Source organism: Lucilia sericata, unplaced genomic scaffold, assembly GCF_015586225.1.
Source record: "Lucilia sericata isolate MDLA Ls3-8-SP2 unplaced genomic scaffold, ASM1558622v1 Contig000467F_arrow, whole genome shotgun sequence".
NCBI classification, from domain to species: Eukaryota; Metazoa; Arthropoda; class Insecta; order Diptera; family Calliphoridae; genus Lucilia; species Lucilia sericata.
The window spans coordinates 252984-273705 of NW_023994482.1; the positions used below are offsets into that span (position 1 = coordinate 252984).

The 20722-nt window shown below is 31.7% G+C and overlaps 3 protein-coding genes across 4 annotated transcripts; 1 reads left to right on the forward strand and 2 right to left on the reverse strand.

Moving 5' to 3' along the window:
• Positions 1-1398: 1398 nt before the first annotated feature.
• LOC119605236 (probable serine/threonine-protein kinase clkA) lies at positions 1399-16363 on the reverse strand. Of its 2 annotated transcripts, XM_037958214.1 has the most exons (4): positions 15335-16355; positions 10492-11577; positions 5610-6519; positions 1399-1502 (listed from the first exon to the last, which is right to left on the reverse strand). In XM_037958214.1, exons 1-4 carry the CDS (start codon positions 15760-15762, stop codon positions 1500-1502), a joined length of 2427 nt encoding a protein of 808 aa, XP_037814142.1. In that variant the 5' UTR covers positions 15763-16355; the 3' UTR covers positions 1399-1499. The 2 variants fall into 2 exon arrangements, with proteins under 2 accessions (XP_037814142.1, XP_037814141.1); XM_037958213.1 differs by lacking the exon at positions 1399-1502 and having other exon boundaries at positions 5538-6519; positions 15335-16363.
• Positions 16364-17106: 743 nt separating this feature from the next.
• LOC119605241 (zinc finger Ran-binding domain-containing protein 2) lies at positions 17107-19045 on the forward strand. The gene is made up of 3 exons (XM_037958224.1): positions 17107-17394; positions 17643-17911; positions 17974-19045. The coding sequence occupies exons 1-3, from the start codon at positions 17297-17299 to the stop codon at positions 18840-18842; spliced, it is 1236 nt and encodes a 411-aa protein (XP_037814152.1). The 5' UTR covers positions 17107-17296; the 3' UTR covers positions 18843-19045.
• A 392-nt stretch (positions 19046-19437) lies between these two features.
• Positions 19438-20584, reverse strand: LOC119605242 (28S ribosomal protein S15, mitochondrial). The gene is made up of 3 exons (XM_037958226.1): positions 20242-20584; positions 20050-20183; positions 19438-19997 (listed from the first exon to the last, which is right to left on the reverse strand). Exons 1-3 carry the CDS (start codon positions 20454-20456, stop codon positions 19501-19503), a joined length of 846 nt encoding a protein of 281 aa, XP_037814154.1. The 5' UTR covers positions 20457-20584; the 3' UTR covers positions 19438-19500.
• Between the last annotated feature and the right edge of the window lie 138 nt (positions 20585-20722).

A 20722-nucleotide genomic window follows, 5' to 3' on the forward strand; every position in this document is an offset into this window, starting at 1 on the left:
CGAAATTTTTTCCATATCGGCCCTTAATTTGTCATAGTTTCTACTTCCGAAAGTCAGTTAATTACTGTATGTAAGTTATGTACGTATATATGAAAATCATTCTGCGATTTTTTCGATCGATCCATAATTAACCAAGCCTGATCAAAGATGTTTCACATAAAACATATGGTAATTTAATTATAGTAACAAATTTGATTCAAGTTTTTTTATGTTCTAATTATAAATTTATTTGTTTTTAACATTTGTTTTAAACTTAATTATTTTTGTTTTAATAAATCTCTTAAAAACTATTAATGGATTTTGTTTTACTACTTTATTTTTATGTATATTCTTTTATTATTTATTTCTCTTATAACAATGTGATATTTTAAAATGTAATACATTTTTAAGTATTTTTTTCAGTTTTTTTGTGATAAAATAGGAAGAAAAAAGAAAATTAACTTAAAGAATTCAAACAAAAAAGAGAGAAAATAAAATTAAAATACATTTATCTAAAATAATCATGTTTTATTTTTAAACAATCAATCTTAATAAACATACAAAAAATAAACATGTTTTGTCTTATTTGTTAAACAATAAAATTTAAGTAGAAAAATAAAACATGAGAGAAAACAAAACAAATATATTAATTAATATTATTAAATATAATTATAATGATAAATGGAGCAAACATACATAAAGTCTATATACAATGATATATTATGCGGGGGTAGGTAGGTAAAAGGGGATATTGGAAATAGACACAAGTAAATAGAAAATGGCGGATACATATACGATAATTATTAATTTGTAAAATACAATAAACAAAATGGCAACTGAATTAACTATGTATTTAATTTAATTTAAAGGTGGTTGTTTGGTTAAAACTTTTTGTAACAAATTTTTTGTTCATTTTTTTATTACTTTTTATTTTAATTTGAGTTTGAGCTAAAAGGCAGTTTGTAATTTCTGAATTAAATAATTGTTGTTGTTAAAAACCTGAGCTCCGGCGGAAATTTTGTTTTGTTAATTATTTTTGTTTCTAAATCTATATATAATTTGTATTTTTATTTCTGTTAGCAACAAACCATTTAGAATGGCCAATTCTTTGTTTTAAATAGTGTTTTTTATACAATTTTTTTTTATTTAATTAAAATAAACTATAAATAAATGTTAATCAAAATAGTTAAAAATAAAAAAGCAAATTTGTTAACAATAATCGTAAATTCTAGTATTTAAAATAGTATTAAGAAAAGAGGGAAAGGTATAAGGGGTAAGGGTGGTTAGTTGATTTGTAATTTAAATGATAATAAATGTTTAATTTTTAAATGTTTTATGTTTAACTTTGTAGCTTTTAATATTCAGATCTATTGTTTTATAGAAAAAAATGTTCAAATACCATTTTTTCTTTTGTTTTTTATTTTATACCACAGAGTATCTATTGGTTTTTAGTTAAATTTTTACTAGAGCAGACATTGAAAGGAATACATTCTTTATCTTTGCCTTATCTTCCAAAAAATTCACTAAAAATAAACAAGAAAGAAATATTTTCAATAAATTTATTAAAATCGTTCTAATTTATCAACGTCTTTCATATGTACGTATGTATATCAGTTTGCATATGAAAATAACATGACGACAACATCTTCTCTAGCTTACCCATGCTTTTTTACAATTTTGGTTTAAATACATTACATACGTGTTGATTTAATAAATATACTAGTATAGCGTGCAAGTGAAAGGAAAAGTAAAAATATAAACGTTTTTTATACCAGGATCATGCATAAATAAATGCCCAAGTCAATTATTAAACGAGTCCTTAGGAATATTTTAAAAGTAAATAATGTTGCAAATTAAAAGAATTTATAAAATAAATATGTATATTAATGTAATATTCATGAAATTAACTACAAATGAGGTTTCTACAAATTCTAAATTTAAGTACAGGACAGATATTTTTGGTGAAAACATTTCAATTTTTACATTTTTAAAGGAAGTTGTGATTCTTTTCCCTTAGCTAGTATTACGACAAGATTTTCATTATAATAAGACTAAATAAAATCGGCATAGCGGTATTAAACAATACTTTTAACAATTTAAATAGTTATTGTTAATAAAAAAACATTATTATTTAAAATTGTATTTCCTTTTTACCTAAACAGCTATTGAATTTTAAAAGAATTTTAAAAAAGTGGCAAGATTATTAAACCTAAACTATAATTTATATAGTATGTAAATGATCACAACAGATGACTTGGTTTCTGTCTTAAGTAACATACATATAAGTATGTCATTTTGAAGGATGCATAATTTTCAAATATGGTTCGATCATTATACATTATCATGAAGGGATTTACGTTTATATGAATGTTATGAACGAATTTCACATCGTTTATAAGTGAATTATGAAAGTTCAAGTTATTATCGGAAGGGGACTTTGTATGGAAACTAGGGGTCAAATGAGAGGCGATCAATACGAAAATTTGCAGTATCTTTAAGGTTTATATAAAACTTATATCTACCGATTTTGCAGAGATATTAGTATATTTATGTTTTCGTCAGACTTTGTGATCAAGAATTCTTTAGGCTGAATTAACATCCATAAATTGGTTCAGGTTTTATCGAATATACAATGTTGATATTCGAATATACATTGATATCCAGGCAACCCTAAAGACCCTAATACTTGGTCCTCGAATGCCGGACATCCCTTAACGAGATGGAGAAACATTCCACAATATGACTGCACTCGATTCCAGATCATCAACAGATAACTGCGAAACGAGGCCTACAATTTCGTCGGCATTCCACTTTCAACTTGCAAACGCTCGATTCGTGATAAACTCCACGAGCTTCCGCAATTCAGGTCGACTGAGGCTGTATGCAGATTGGTAAATATCATGTAGCCTTCATCACAAGCCTTAATAAACATTCCGAGAGCACAGCTACGGAACATTATTGCAGTGGTAATTGGCCACTGGCCATTTGGACGTCTTGCTAGAAAAAATGGCCAAAAATGTACCAAAATTGTACCAAATTTCATAAAATCATCTCCAACTGAAGAGGTTACTCTAGAAAAAGGTTACCAAGAGGAACACTCGAAAGAAGACTGTCCATAATTTATTCGGCAGGTAGTTGTAGAGGTGATGTCAAGTGCCCCTCCCCGAGATAAGAATTACACCATCCGAAGAAAGGAAGGAACGGCAAGAAACGGATACTATATACTCTCTAAAATGTTCTATTTAGACAATATGTTATAGTTTCCCTACCTTATGTGGAAAATTTTGTAAATGTTATGATTCGCTAAATAACCAGCAGGAACTTGTAACTAATTTCATTATATACCGATTATGAAAAAAGGTTTTACTAAATAATTAGAGTTTTTGCAAAGCACAGGCGCATTTTACATATTGGACTTCATTAAGGTGGTCATATTGTCTTCCCTTGACTTCAATTAGATAGACTAGACCGTCCAACTAGGGACGGCTGATTTGTATCCGATAGACTGTTTGATGTGTGTGTAGTTTTTTCCCCAACGGGTCCAAGAAGGATATCGCTAATACCGATATAAAAAGACTTCCTGATGAATGTAGTGCTTTCCAAGAGATCGTAGCGATCTGAAAAGCGAAGGAACGGATACGGAATCATATCAATCTAGACTCGGTAATGAGAATTTATGTCAAACGGTACGTTCGCGCCTGGTTGTTGATTATAGAAATGCGTTTAAGGACATTATGAGACTGTTTACTATTAGACTGTGTTAGGTTCCGGACCATTACGAAGTGTGTGATAAAGAGGTTGCGGACGAACTACCTAGATTAGGGTCAAACCTTGACATAGATGATATACATAGATAAAAGAGTGAAACCATCAATGTCACTATATTAGGTTGATTTGTGAGAGAATTCGTGTCCTAGAATAGTAGAATGGATGCAAAATGCCAAAGACCTTATGGCGAACACTTAATGTGAGGGCTACCAGTATAATTGTAGGATTGGATAGTGAGCTGTCTAAGGATTCTTACATTGATCTTAACGCGGCATTGCTCAATTAGGGCCTCTGTCAGTAAATGGGACAGTAATATACCAGACTATTGCAGGATATGCGAAGCAGAGGAACTAGGGATGATTGAGCACATTATTTGCCACTGTCTTAAAATACGGAATTTCAGGTTTAAGTGGCTAAAAAATAGATTCCATGGCGAACAGGAAGAAATTGCGAGACTTAGTCCTCGCAGTCTATCAGGGATATTAGTAATTTCTTCGACTGGGTTATATAGGAAGACTCAGTTTCTCTCAAAATTCTTTCTTTAGGGAATCTATACATCCAGGTTGAAATCGGTCCGTTTTCATTTCTCTATCTTCTTCACTTATGTTCTTTTTGTTTTTTTCTAGTGTTTTGTTTCTCTATCATTGAATTTTCACACTCTACGAAGAGAATTACAATAGACCTTATGGTCTGCGTGTGGAGTTGAACCTTTTTATGGTACATAATTCCTCTTAACTTAAACTTAGGCAAGAAGAAAGTATGTGTCTGAAACAGGCACAAATAAAGCTGTTCAGAAAAGCATCACTGCGTTGCGTCTGATGTACACTACCTTAACTCATGGGTTCATCGATTACGAAGAAATACGTCTTTATTATAATTTATGTTATTATAAATTTTTTTACAACGTATTTGACTTTTTATCTAAATAAATATAATTTGCAGAGAGGAAAAATATATGTAATTGTGACAAGATTTTTTTACAAAGCTGGCATTATATTAGTTTGTATTTTGACTTAAATCTATATTTCTTTAAAGAAAAAACTAACTTCACATTTTTGTCTAAATTTGGATGCAATAGTTCTTGAGTTTATTTTCCTCATATAAAAAGCAAAAATAGTCCATCTATAGAAACAAGTTAGACATCAAAATCATTCAGTAGCAAATATACAAATTAATTTCATTTGTTAATAGTTTAATGACCTTTAAAAAGAATTCCCGTGTATGATAAAAAAAATAATAAAATTTCAAATTTGTTTATACAATCTATGGACAAAAAATTATTAATTAATAAGACATTAATTAAATACAATTTACTATTAACACAAAACAAAATACATATAACAACTTTTAAAATCTGCGCCGAAAAAACAAACCCAAATGAATCTAGAAAAAATAGATATAATGATTAGTATTCTGAAGTTACAAACAGCATTCCTTTCAATGTCCGTAATATGTTAAACAAAAACCAAAAACTAAATAAATACAAAATTAAAAAAATGTAATAAAGTAAGAAAAGGATATTAAAACCATACATATTAACACCACACACGCACACACTCTATGTATAGGATAAATATTATTTGTTTCAGACAAAAACATACAAAATTAAACCTAATTGAAACTGTAGATATCATTCTTAAATGTTAAAAAACATATTTGTTTTGCAATAATATTTTATTAGAGGGAAAAATTATTTTTGATTTTTATTTTGAAAAGAAATGGCAAAAAATAATTTTCCCTCCAAAACTAAAAACGTTAAAAAATATAACGATTTCTTTTGATACATTTGTTATAAGGGAGCAGGTTTATTTTTTGGATGATAAATAATTCATATAGTCTGTAGTTTGACGAGCATTACGTACCAATTCACTATTTGTATCCTTGTCATTCCAATGCTGAATATCATTGGGAAGATCTTGTTGCTGTTGCGAAGAAGTACGTCGGGAAAACGAACGATTTCTTTGATGGTGGCGGCGATCTAAAGTGCTGGAAGCATCACTGGCCAAACTGCTTTGACTACTATAACGACTGCCAAATTTGTGTGATCGATTTTTATTTTGATGCTGGTTATGATGTTGATGATGATGATTGCCACCACCACCGCGCTGCTGATAACTGTTGGGACTTTGACTGCGTCTATAGTTATTACTTTGATTGTTGCCATCAATTCTAGACTTGGCCGGTCTGGGCAAGGTGCGTGCTCTTGAGGAGCTGCGACTATTTGACTCGGGTCCATTTGTGTTGTATGAAGAATTTTCATCCACATATTGTAAATTACTATTTGAACTTCTCCAGGTATCTGAATTTTTATCTTTAGAATTTTTATTATTCTTCTGAAAACGTGGTGGCTTGTCGTAAGTGGGCCTATTATTATAGTGTCTACCACCACCTCTACGATGGTTATTACCACGCTCATAGTTGCTCATATAGGAACGTTCACTGCGATCGTCTCGTTGTGATTGTCGATCCCAATTTGAATTCGCTATACCCGTGTACGATGACTGATTGCCTGAACGTTCAATTTTCTCTTGAGCATGTTTCAGGCGATCATTAATGCTGTAGAGGCGTATACTACCACCATCACTGCGTATACTTTGACGATCATCGTCAAAACTGGCACTAAAACGTCTTTGAGCATTGCGCGATCTATTGTCTTTATTTTGATCGTCACGATTAAATCTGGGAGCACGCCAACGTGGCAATGGTTTTGATTCGTCACGTTCTTCATTACCGCTATTTTGAGAATCGCGACTATTCTGTAACGGTTCATTGCTAGAAAATAATCGTAAAATAAAAATAAACAAAAAAATAAAATTTAGAATTTGGAAAACAAAAAAAGGTTTAGTCAATTGCAAATTAAGGTGTAATGAATAAATTTTTAAAGGGACATACATCTCAGCCAACACAGAGGGTTAGTTAGTTGATCGAAAACTCAAAATAATTTGAATTTCTAATGTCTAAAGTTTTATTGTAATTCAAGAATAAGTACTTTCGTCTCAACTTATTTATAAGTTTTCTATATTAATCCTAGCTTTATTCCGCAGTGCCGGACGTTATATAACTTTCATCAAAAAAAAAAAAAAAATATTTTTAAAATTTTTTAACTTTTTTAATTTCAATGTTCAAGAATAAATCCAAATTACGTACGCTTCAACGGCTTATGTCCAAAATTATGAAAGATTTGAGGAATTTAAATATTCGAAAAGAAAACCTCACAACAAAGTCACAAATACTTTCTCATTCTCTTTCTAAGATAATAACTGAAAGCATAGGTGTCAGGTTATGCGAACATAAAGAAGAACTAGAAACGATAGATTACCACTGTCTGAGAATACAGAATATCAGATTGAAAAGACTTGGAAATAGGTTCCAAGACGAATTGGGAGAAATTACGGGATTTAACACTCGCAGTGCACTAGGATTTTAAATATTGGAAAAGATTCTCTCACATTTCTTTATTATTGAATCGAATCGGTAAATCTTCTGCATTGAATATCTGTTTTTGTTTATCTCTCCTCTTTAACTGTGTTCTTTAAAATGCAACAATGCGAATTTTATGAAAAACTAGAGTTTAAAACTTCTGCGCGTCCGAAGGCTGGCAAAACAAGTCACTTTTTTAAAAATCCAATATGCAACATACACCAAAGTAGTAAGGAGCAATTCTATACGGAAAAAGAGTGCATCTTTCTTAAATTCTCATCAAATAATCCAACACATTTCTGTATTAAAAATATCACAGTTTCTATGTATATAATGCATCCATGGATACTGTCACCTTTTGTTGTGTTATAATATGCATGGACATAATGACATAGGATATTATATGTCACTTTTTAATTCGATTGCGTGTCCTTTAATATAGACATAAGAATCTCACTATCGCAATGGTTATTTGAGTAATGTTTCACGGTGTTCCTAAGGCTTTTTTGAAATTGATCCTACATCATAAACTCAAGAACTTTTGCACCAAAAAAAATTTAAAATTTACATATTAATTTCATTATTAATTAGTTCTAATTTTAAACAAAAATTCAGGGATTTTATTCAATAGTTGATATCTCTTAGACTAGACTATAGACTAGACTAGACTAGACTATAGACTATAGACTAGACTATAGACTATAGACTAGACTAGACTATAGACTAGACTATAGACTAGACTATAGACTAGACTATAGACTAGACTATAGACTAGACTATAGACTAGACTATAGACTAGACTATAGACTAGACTATAGACTAGACTATAGACTAGACTATAGACTAGACTATAGACTAGACTATAGACTAGACTATAGACTAGACTATAGACTAGACTATAGACTAGACTATAGACTAGACTATAGACTAGACTATAGACTAGACTATAGACTAGACTATAGACTAGACTATACTAGACTATAGACTAGACTATAGACTAGACTATAGACTAGACTATAGACTAGACTATAGACTAGACTATAGACTAGACTATAGACTAGACTATAGACTAGACTATAGACTAGACTATAGACTAGACTATAGACTAGACTATAGACTAGACTATAGACTAGACTATAGACTAGACTATAGACTAGACTATAGACTAGACTATAGACTAGACTATAGACTAGACTATAGACTAGACTATAGACTAGACTATAGACTAGACTATAGACTAGACTATAGAACTAGACTATAGACTAGACTATAGACTAGACTATAGACTAGACTATAGACTAGACTATAGACTAGACTATAGACTAGACTATAGACTAGACTATAGACTATAGACTAGACTATAGACTAGACTATAGACTAGACTATAGACTAGACTATAGACTAGACTATAGACTAGACTATAGACTAGACTATAGACTAGACTATAGACTAGACTATAGACTAGACTATAGACTAGAGTATAGACTAGACTATAGACTAGACTATAGACTAGACTATAGACTAGACTATAGACTAGACTATAGACTAGACTATAGACTAGACTATAGACTAGACTATAGACTAGACTATAGACTAGACTATAGACTAGACTATAGACTAGACTATAGACTAGACTATAGACTAGACTATAGACTAGACTATAGACTAGACTATAGACTAGGCTATAGACTAGACTATAGACTAGACTATAGACTAGGCTATAGACTAGACTATAGACTAGACTATAGACTAGACTATAGACTAGACTATAGACTAGACTATAGACTAGACTATAGACTAGACTATAGACTAGACTATAGACTAGACTATAGACTAGACTATAGACTAGACTATAGACTAGACTATAGACTAGACTATAGACTAGACTATAGACTAGACTATAGACTAGACTATAGACTAGACTAGACTATAGACTAGACTATAGACTAGACTAGACTATAGACTAGACTATAGACTAGACTATAGACTAGACTATAGACTAGACTATAGACTAGACTATAGACTAGACTATAGACTAGACTATAGACTAGACTATAGACTAGACTATAGACTAGACTATAGACTAGACTATAGACTAGACTATAGACTAGACTATAGACTAGACTAGACTAGACTATAGACTAGACTATAGACTAGACTATAGACTAGACTATAGACTAGACTATAGACTAGACTATAGACTAGACTATAGACTAGACTATAGACTAGACTATAGACTAGACTATAGACTAGACTATAGACTAGACTAGACTAGACTATAGACTAGACTATAGACTATAGACTAGACTAGACTATAGACTAGACTAGACTATAGACTAGACTATAGACTAGACTATAGACTAGACTATAGACTAGACTATAGACTAGACTATAGACTAGACTATAGACTAGACTATAGACTAGACTATAGACTAGACTATAGACTAGACTATAGACTATAGAATATAGACTATAGACTAGACTAAACTAGAGTAGACTAGACTATATACTATAGACTATAAACTAGACTAGACTATAGACTAGACTAGAATAGACTAAACTAGACTAGAGTAGACTAGACTATATACTATTGACTATAGACTAGACTATAGACTATAGACTAGACTAGACTAGATTAAACTAGACTATAGACTAGACTATATACTAGACTATATTATAGACTAGGCAACAGACTATTGACTACTTATCAAAAGTTTATAAGTTAGAAAAAGTACCGAAAGTATCATGGGGTTCCGCGGTATTTTTCCATATCAAAAAGTACTAAAGTACTGAATTTTTCATGACATGTTATAAATTTGCAAATAACGCAAAATTTTAAATTATATGAGGTTTTAAGATATAAAAATATTTAAAAAGATCATATTAAAGAATCTTCACGAACTAGCGAAATAAAAAGTTTTTGTTCTTCTAAAAACTTTTCTTGTTTAAGATAGAGACTCTTGAATATATGATGTAAAAAACAATATGATCCCATTTATTTCTATTGCAGACAAAAAAAGATGAAATATGCATAATAATACCATTTAAAACTAAAAACAAAAATCAATAAATTTCTAATAATAAAATTTAACTAATCAATATAAAAATAGTATGTAAAAAGCGTTATAAATAATTTACTAACTAAAGCCCCTATCACCAGAAATATTTATCCCAAAAACAAAAATTAAAAAATATACCAAATTAGTTTTAAACATAAACATGACATATATTTCTTTCGTACAATTTACAATTGCATTTGTGATAGATAAATAAATATGACTTTATACTTTTCTTACATTACGAATGAACTAAAAAATAACTTACCTATTGAAATTTTGTTTAAGTGGTCTTGGTGATTGTCTGGGTTGAAATGAGCGTCTTGAGTTGCGACTCTGTCTATCGCTGTCATTATCATAACTCCTATTAGAAGAATGCTGACGATCACGTTCATCACCAAAGCTTCTGTTCAATTGATCCTGATTACCACCACTGCTGCTCAAATTTAATTCACTTTCGACACCGTTGTACTCCTCAAAAGAATCCTCACAAACTTGTTCGCTCCACTTCTTGTAGCTGTCGGGATCATCTTCGGTGTTGTCGTTAACATTACCAGAATCTCCATTTTCATAGCTGGTATTATTTGACGACGAAGGCAGGGGAACTTCATCGTAACTATTCTGCTGCTGCTGTAGTTGAGTTGAAGGGCAGGTGAAATTTTGTTGTTGTTGTTGTTGATGCTGGGGACTATTGTTGGTTTGATTTTGTTGCTGATGAGAATTAGCTTGCGACGAAGGTGTTTGTTGATTAGAATTTTGATTATTGTTGCCCTCGTCATCGTCCTCCATAATGAAATATTTTGTATACATTACTTCTAATTGTGACCCTAAACTTGCAAAATTGCTATAAAATAAATCTAAAGTCATTAACATAATGGCTTTAACGGTTGGCTTCAAATTTGGCTGCTCTATTAGATTCTTTCGTATGTGATATAGTAATTGTGATATTTCCGTTTTATGCAGATTGCGCATCAAATCACCATTAAGTGTTATTTGTGACAATATTAATTTCGCCAATTTCACATCGTTCACATTCTTCTCCTCCTTAATTTCACGTATGAGTAGACCCAATAACGACTCACCCAATATGTTGATGGGCGAATTATCTGCCAAACGTACACGATGATAATATTCTCCCAAAAGTGTTATAGAATTATAAAGACGTTCACGATCATGCAATCTATAGTTTTCAGCATTAACGAAATTCTTTTGCAACAGTGTTAACATGGCTGTTCGCACTTTTGTCTCCTTCATGGCGAGAACATCAAAATTATGTGATGCAAAGAGTAAAGCAAATTTTAAAGCTGTTTCACCATCTTCCAATGCTTTGTCATTTAGATATTCCATTGATTCACTAAAAGAGAAGAGGAAAAAATGTAAAATAAAACATTAATTTAAAACGTTATAAAAATATAATTGATGATAATTTATTGTTTTGGTACAAAATTAATTAAGATTTTTTTTTTAATATTATTTTGTGTATGAATGTTTTGATGACTTTCTTTTATTAAATTTGTGTTATTGTTAGTGTGGGAGTTGGGTTAGATATACACATATATTCATTCGTTTGAAATGAAATATATGTATGTTTGTAGATACAAAAGGTCATAATTGAATTTAATAGAATTAATAAGTCTTAATTAAAAAGCTGTATAAAATAAATAAAAACTAAAAACACTGAGTTTGGAATAAAAACTTTTTCCAGCAAAACAACATGGAAAATTAATGTAATAGATCTCTATCGACCAGTCTATGGACTTGACTATATTCTTTAGTGTAAAAACTGATATATTGACTAGTCTATGGACTTGACTATTGATAACTCTAAGGAATTGTCTATTGACTAGTCTAATATCTATCTAATCTAACCATAGACTTTTGATTGTTTATGGTTGGGAAACAGATTCGGCAGCTATTAACTTGCTAACTGTATTCTGTACGGACTAGTCTATTGACTTGTCTATTGGACAGCATATTGACTGGACTATAGACATGGCTATTAACTAGACTTCCTACTACTATATTGTCTAGTCTACGAACTTTTCTATTGACTAGTGTTCTATGGATTAGTCTATGAAATAGTTCGTAAACTTGTCCATTGTCTTTTCTATTAGCTAGTCTATTAACTACTCCATTAACAAGACTACCCATAGGCTTTTGATTGTTTATGGTTGGGAAACAGGAAAGATTTCAAGAGGCTCAAGAGAGCTATTGACTTCCCAACTGACTTCTCTACGGACACGTCTATTGACTAGTGTCCGTAGACTAGTCTATTGACTAGTGTCCGTAGACTAGTCTATCGAATAGTTCATAGACTTGGTTATTGACTAGACTAAATACCAGTTAATTAACCAGACTAATATATTGTCCAGTCTACGTACTTGTCTATTGACTAGAATATGGTCTATGTACTAGTCTATGAATTAGTCCGTAGACTTTTCTATCGACTAATCGTTTGTCTTGTCTATGGACTCTATTGACTAGACTATGAACTTGTCTATTTTTCTATAGATATGGCTATTGACTAGACTACTAACTAATCTATGGTCTATGGACTGTCTATCAAATAGTCCATAGATTTGTCTATTGACTATTTTATTGACTAGTCTATGATTTCACCTATGAACTAGCCTATCAACTTTTCTAGTCTATAGAAAATTCCATAGACTAGTCCAAACTCAAGTAAAATTTTCTAAACATAACAAATATTGATGTTTCACAACGAATTTAAAAAGGTGACATATATTTTTACTATTAATTTAAGATACAAAAGCCGCAACAGTGAATCATTTAATTCAAAATATCTTCTATGTATAAAAATGGAAAACCTAAGACAACTAAAACAGATTATAAACAAATACATACGTAAGTAAATAAATACAATACAATAAGTATATAAAGAACTAAACAACAACATAATAAATTTGCAAAAAAAAAATAAAATAATAAAAGTAAATGACAACAATGGAAAAAAATAACAACGTAAGATAGAAAATAGTATATAAAAAAATTAATGACAAACCAAACGCTGACCACACAATAGTTGAATTTTAAATTGTAATAAAAACATTGACAAGAAAAACAACAACAACATAGATACACAACGGACAACATGAACAACATAAATTAGCAAATAACGTAATAAAGAGATACATACAATGAAGTAAATCAATTTGCTGCTACGTCTAAAGGTATTAAAAACAAAACAACAACTACAGTACACTTCAAAGCAACAAATAAACCATCTACTACTAACCACCAACTAACTTAAACAGTACAAGTACTTAAGGCTGTTGCTGTTAGTGGTGCTATATCTGCGATTGTTTAAATATGCTGTAAAATAACAATAATTATTTGCTATAATCTACACAAACATACAATCGTTGTTGCATATGTGCCATGTACATTAGGGTGTTAATGAAAATTTGAATTTCTTTCAACAGACAAGGAAAGGCATGGCAACAGGAATTGTCTACTCAACAACACATTGTGTTGTCTGACCATCAGTAGATAATCCACATTGACATATCCGGTTGCGATTCGGAATACATTTTTGGGTAAATTATAAACCTTGCCATTGGGTGTCGCTGAGGAAAGAGATCCATTCTAGGAATGTCTAGTTGAGAAGGGATCAACCAATTACCTTGTACGCCGCTACAATCATATCTTGTACATCTTAAAGCTAGCGCTTTAAGGACCCTGTTTCAATTTCTAACCTATGTAATAATGGAGTTTGTGTGCTCTAAGAATTATAAAGGCTTTCAAAGAGTACCAGTAAAATCTTCAAAACCTTCAGGATTATAAGACCTTCGACTGTAGTGTTTGGTTTAAGAGTAGAAAAGAGACGCCGATGATTTCGAAGCAGATAACTTACGTCCATGGAATGTCTCATATTGAGTGATTTTAGCATTTATGGTACATGATAGGACAACATGGAGACATTTTTGAGGTTCTAGAAGATTGGGAAAATAAAGATGAGTCATGCGCTATTTGGAAATTTGACGTCTGAATTTAGCAAATTCAAATTTGAATTCTTTAGGGAGAGTGGAGTTCGTGATGCAATTTATTAGCATCATATCAAATGCCATAATTCCAGCGCAGCGATGCTGGTCTATTATAAATTCGAAATTAACCCTTTTGAAGGCTGCCTATTGCATCACTTTTTCACTTTGTAAGTTTTTGTGAAAGTATTACAATACTTCCGGATATAGCACAGTTAAAACAAAAATGTGTGCTCATATAATTCACTACGCCAACCTAATGTTTATCTATACCCAGCAAAAAAAATTTGCAGTAGTGCGAAGGAAATGTAAGTTTCATGACTTCTTTAATAACAGTGCTAATACAACTCATTCTAAATGACTTCCTAAATTCAACCTATTCCGCAGTTAAAAAATTTCTTTAAAACTTAAAAAATTAATTCAGATGGTTAATTTAATCAAATGAGATTTATGCGTTTTTAGAAATAATTTTTATTAATAATATTATTTTATGTATCCTCCCATATTTATTATAATATTTTCCTTATAACTATGTAAAATATCTTCCAAAAATACATACAAAACAAATAGCTTTCGAATCATTGAAATTGCATTGGTTCGATTATTCGAAATTCTCGCATAAACACATGATCTCCAATGACACGCTAATGTTAAAATCATCCATGTTTCACCTAAATCGAACCAATTCGTCATCACTTGCACCTCTGATTAAACAACATCTTTGTCATGTAACTTTTTGCTGGGTAAATATAGACTGATTTTCGCTTTATAAAAAAAACAATGCTACTACCCTTCATCCATATCATTATAAATATACATAAGGTACCAATGTACTAACTACATACAAATACTACCACTAGGTATCTTGAAGTAGTGATGAATTCGAGTAGTAGCAGTAGTAAGAAAAAAATAAAAACACATTCGTTTTGTACAAAATTATAACCTCAATTGATGCTTTCTTTCACATTAATCTAACTAATAAAGTTGATTTTCATGCAAACAAATACAAACAAGACAGTGTTGCTATTGTAGAATGGAAATGAGTTATGATTGATAAGAATACATGTATGTATAAAGATAGATAGATGATGGTTGGCTGATACTACTTACCACAACATATTTTCATCACGTACAATATTACAGAAATCTGTTTCGATTGATTTGATCTTGTGATTCATGGTTATGCCATCATCTTGTAAATCCAGACCACGTATCATTTCGATTATGTGATCGTAGGGACAAACACCAGGCGGCAGGGACATTGTACTATTGATGGGTTGCAAATAGCTACGCAAATCACTAAGACTAGTAACACCGTCGTTGACAGGGTGCACGGGAATGCCACCACCACCACCACCGCTGCTGCCACATACAACAACATTACGACCTGTTGTTGTATTTACTAGGTTAACCGAGCTGGCTGCTGTGGCAGTAGAAATGTTTGAAGCAGAGGAAGAGTTAGACATTAGACCTCCTCTGGCCATACCACCATTTTTTGATTTTGTATTATTATTGTTACTAATCATATTAGCAGCCATATAGCCAAAAAGTGACGACGATACAATGTCTGTTGTCTCTATGCCTTTGTGTCTGTCTTTCTGTCCGTGTCAATGGCTGTTGCTCAGTTCGCTAATTGCGCCTTTCCCTTGTGTATTTGGTTGGCTTAAAAAATTTCTTATTGCTGCTTTTTCTGCTTCTGTTGAATTTGTTTTTGTAGTCTGCTTAATTTTTCGGTGGTAATTTATTTATTTTCTCCCTTTTTAGTTAAACGTTTTGTTAATAAAAAAATTATAACAAAAAGAAATGTGTGTGCGTCCAATATACATAAATCGAACAAATTGTATATAGGGAGACAACAGAAATGCGTCTTAAACACGATTTTTTTTGTTTTATGATGGTGAAATTTTTTTTTGTTAAATTTATGACTTTTTTAAGCACCTGATATTTGTAAAGTTGTTTGCTTTTTTATAAATTACTTATAATTACAATTTAAAACTTAATAAACACTAGACATTTAATAACTATTTACGTTCTTTACTTTAAATTTGAAAAAGAAATGTTACAATTTTGCAAAGAAAAATCTTTTTTTTCGTGGAAAAAATATATTTTGCCCGAAAAACGTTAGAAGAATGCAAAATCATAAAGAAGAAAAAACAAGAAAGAAGAAATCAAAAGAGACAAAAACAGGCGGCGATAACAATTTGTTCGTATAAAAAATCGATAACTGCGTGTCAATGCTAAAGCAGATACTAATCGGAGCAACACTGGGTATATGGTTGCCAATACATTTATAGACAAGTCACATGAAGTCATTAAAAATCAGATATTTTATATAAAATCTGTTAACAAATTTATTAAAGAGATAAAAAACACAAATTCAATTTTTTCGAAATATTTCTTCTACAATGGAAATTTATGATTGTTTTAAATTGTTTGACCTAACGAAATCTCGATTTGAGATATTTTTAGAATATCGTAATTTCCCTCCGGGCCTTTAAAATTGAAGTATTCGATGTCAATCAAAATATATTTAAGCTCAATGACATTATGGTACGTATCCAAATGTTTTTTGGATTTTTTTCATGAACAAAAATTTAAATCATTTTAAATTTATACTGAAATCTATATAAACTTTTCTAAAAAATCGATGAATCTAGATCAGGGCTAACTGTGAAATTGCGGTACCGTTAGTTAACGTTAGAAAACGGTAAACAGTATACCAGCAAAAACGTACATTGAAAAGTAATGAGTTAAAAATATGCTTTTCACTACTTCTTCATTAGCATTTTAACATATTTTTTATATTTTAAAAATTATTTTTGAAACTTATCCGGCTTACAGCCGATTCAAGTTACCGTCGAAGGTTTTAGTATCAGCCGCCGGCGACGTTAATGTTTGTCGACGCAGGTCTTTAACTACTTGACGCAAAAATGCTGCGAAAAAAAAATTCAATAATTTTTTTGCAGCAGTAATAATAAAAATCCAAAAAGGACATAATCTAAATAAAAACAAAGTTATTTGAAGAAAATTCAGAGAAAATAGGACATTTTTCGTGTGGAAACAAAGAAGAATATGTCTTCCAGCTTATCGGATGTGTGCGGTGGTAGCAGTCGTGATGGCGTTGGTACCGGTGGAGTTAATAGTGGTGATTGGATTTGTAGCGATGTAACGTGAGTGTAAAGCATCGTGTGCTTTGGACGCTTATCAATCCACAACCAATAATAAATATACATATCAATTTATTTATAAAATCTAAACATGAAGAAAAATCACTAATATGTATTTTTTTACTTAATCCCGTTTCTTTTTGGTGAATGCCTTGCGCTTACACTATTAACCCCTAAACGTAATTGTGGGGTCGTTGTCGGGCATGACCGGCCAATGTGTATTTTTGTGTATAATCTTTTTACATATCTAGCTGTCGTCATTCGAATTTCGCTCGCCGTCAGCAGTGTAACAAATGCCAACGTGATCGCAGCTTGGAACGCAGTAGTAGTGTGGGTAGTAGTGGTTCGAATAAAAAGAAATTGGGCACGGAAATCGGCAAAGCTGCAGCGGAGAAATCACGCGGTCTCTTTAGTGCCGAAGATTGGCAATGCAACAAATGTGCCAATGTTAATTGGGCCCGTCGTTCTACCTGTAATATGTGTAATGCTCCAAAGTTTTGTGATGTTGAGGAGAGAACAGGTGAGTAGTTGTAGAAGGGTTGTTATTGGAACTTGTGATATCTACTCCTAATTATTTTGAAGGTTTTGGTGGTGGTTACAACGATCGCGGTGTTGTAGAATATAAAGAAAGGGAAGAATCTGACAGTGAATATGATGAGTTTGGTCGCTTAAAGAAGCGTAGAAAGAGTTCTTATAATAATGAAGGAATACGAATTAAAAATAATGCAAACAGAGAAAAGTCCACTGTCGAAGAGGCGGACGAAGATGATGAAGAAGAGGAAGAAGATGGTGATGATGATAATTTGGCTAAATACAATCTATTTAGTGATGATGAGGAGGTGGTTTTGCCAGCTGTTAAATCAGAAAATTCCAAAGTAGGGGAAAACAATTTAAAGGAAACTTTAAACAAATCGTCAAATGAAAAAGATAAATCCAATAATAGACGTTCAAGATCAAAAACTCGTTCAGATGTTAGACGGCGTCAATCATATTCATCCTCCCGGGGCTCATCCTCTTCTAGATCTACCTCATCAACGACATCCTCTTCATCATCATCATCTTCGTCGTCTTCCACTTCCTCCACATCATCATCTTCACAGCACTCGAAATCACGTGAACAGATTCGTTCTAAAAAACGTTCGTATTCACGTTCTCGCAGTCGCAGTCGCACAAGGTCAGCATCAAAACGTCAAAGATCCTCCTCTCGTGATGGTAATACAAAAAAACGATCTCATGATAAATCAAAGTTGCCCACAACTGAACGTCATCGTGGCTATTCTTCAAAATCTCGCTCCAAATCGCGCAGTTCCCATCACAGTTCTCTATCGCCCTCCTCCACTAAGCGCAATCGTAATTCCAGCTCTTTGCGAAAACGCTCACGTTCACCGCGTTCATCGCACCGCAAGAGAACAACACGCTCCCGCTCGGTGACACCCAAACGTAGACGTTGATCGTAGTGATGATGCTAACTAACCAGTGATGTTGAAAAGTAGAAAATTATGAAATTTATTTTTTAAACAATAATGCACTTGTTTATATAATTAGTAATATGATGATGATAATGATGTCCACACACTATTCCAAAAAAACAAGAAAACTATTTGAAAGCAAGCAAAGACAAAGAAATGAGCTTTTATTAAAGCTTTGTAAGGAATTTTCAAAATTGTTTTATTTAATGGTTTGTTAGGTGATCATAAATTAATATCTAAGGTTGTCAAAATCTTATGTTTTCCCTATTCTCGATTACGTTTTCGCATTCAATTGCTCCCTTAGCGATAAAATATATTCTAACAAAAAAGAAATCGTATGAAAAAATTAAGCAATTGCAATTCATTTCTGCATTACGATTGGTGTTACTTATTTTTGTACGTTACTACCTGCGAAATGGAGAAAATTTCGATTCTAATGGAAATGTTGAATGGAGTTTCTAATTTTACATTTCTTGATGGCTTTACAAGAAAGTTACATATTTCCAATTGTAGACCTAACCGTATAAATTTTTAAACTCATTTTCTGAATTGGGTCGAAACATTGAAAACGGTAAAATTTCAAATTCCGATATTTTGTTTTAATTTCTATATAACATTTACTATTAACAGTAACAATTGATTAATATTTTATTAATTCATCCTTCTTCGCTGCTGCTTTCGTTTCCTCCCTAAAGAGCTTCAATTCTTCCAATTGTTTTTTGTGCTCATCTATCTCCTCCTTGGTTACAGTCACTGGTATATCCAAATCAATTTGTTCTTGACGTATAAATTCCATTTTTCTAATGGCATCCTCTAAAAAGGGTATCTGTTGTTCCTCCAATGTTTTGCGATACTCATTCAATCTTTCTTGTTTCAATTGTTCGCAATGTATGTCGGTAAGTTTTTGTAAGGATTCTTTACGGGTAATCCAGTGGAATTCGACTGGTGGTGGTTTGTAGACTAAGTCCAATTTTTCCAAAATCCACTCGAAACGTCTGTAATCCCAACGTCTTAGATACTTAAGGAATTTCTTGCGTTTTTCGATTAATTCCTTGAGTTGTACTTTGCGTTTTTTGTCGCGGGGATGTTCCAGCATATACTCTTGGTAACGTCTGATGGTAGCAGTCATACGGGCCACTAAAAGTAATTTATTAATACAAACTTTACGTTTGAAAGTAAAAGAACTTACATCTCGCTTCCATGGAGCCAAAATCTAAAGGATGTCTTTGTACTTCCTTAATCATTTGCTCACGACAGTAGTCAGTGGTAAGATAATTAGGATTATTACCCAATTCAAATAAGGAACGTACCGTGGCATCGGCTCTAAAATATGTAAAAATTGTAATCTTATCTGAAATACATACTCTTAACACCAACTTACGTTTCCAGTTCCTTTGATTTGTCAAAACCTTTCATTAGTGTCTGACCATTTACTGCTGGCAGTTTGCTGCAATCACCACTTTTGGCTGGATCAATAGATTGTATCTTTTCGGGTCTTACCCATTTTATTTTTAAATCTGACTTAAAAGCATACTGACGCACCAATTGCCGATTCGCAATCAATGTGCCGGTACGTAATAAAGGTGTTATATTCATTTTATTCAAATATTTATTTAAAATTAAATGAAATTATTACGCTGCTTTGCACAGGAGAAATGAAAAATAACACAATTATGTACAAAAAGAGGTTATGTCACAAACAGCTGTTGGTGGTGCTATAAAAAAGAGTGATGTCAAGTGTAAATAAAATATAAACGAAAAAAGTAAACAAATGACTTTAGTAAATAGTAAAGTACTAAAAAATGGCTTAATGTTTTTATAAAAAATACTTTTTTATTTTATTAAATTCCTGTAATAGTTTA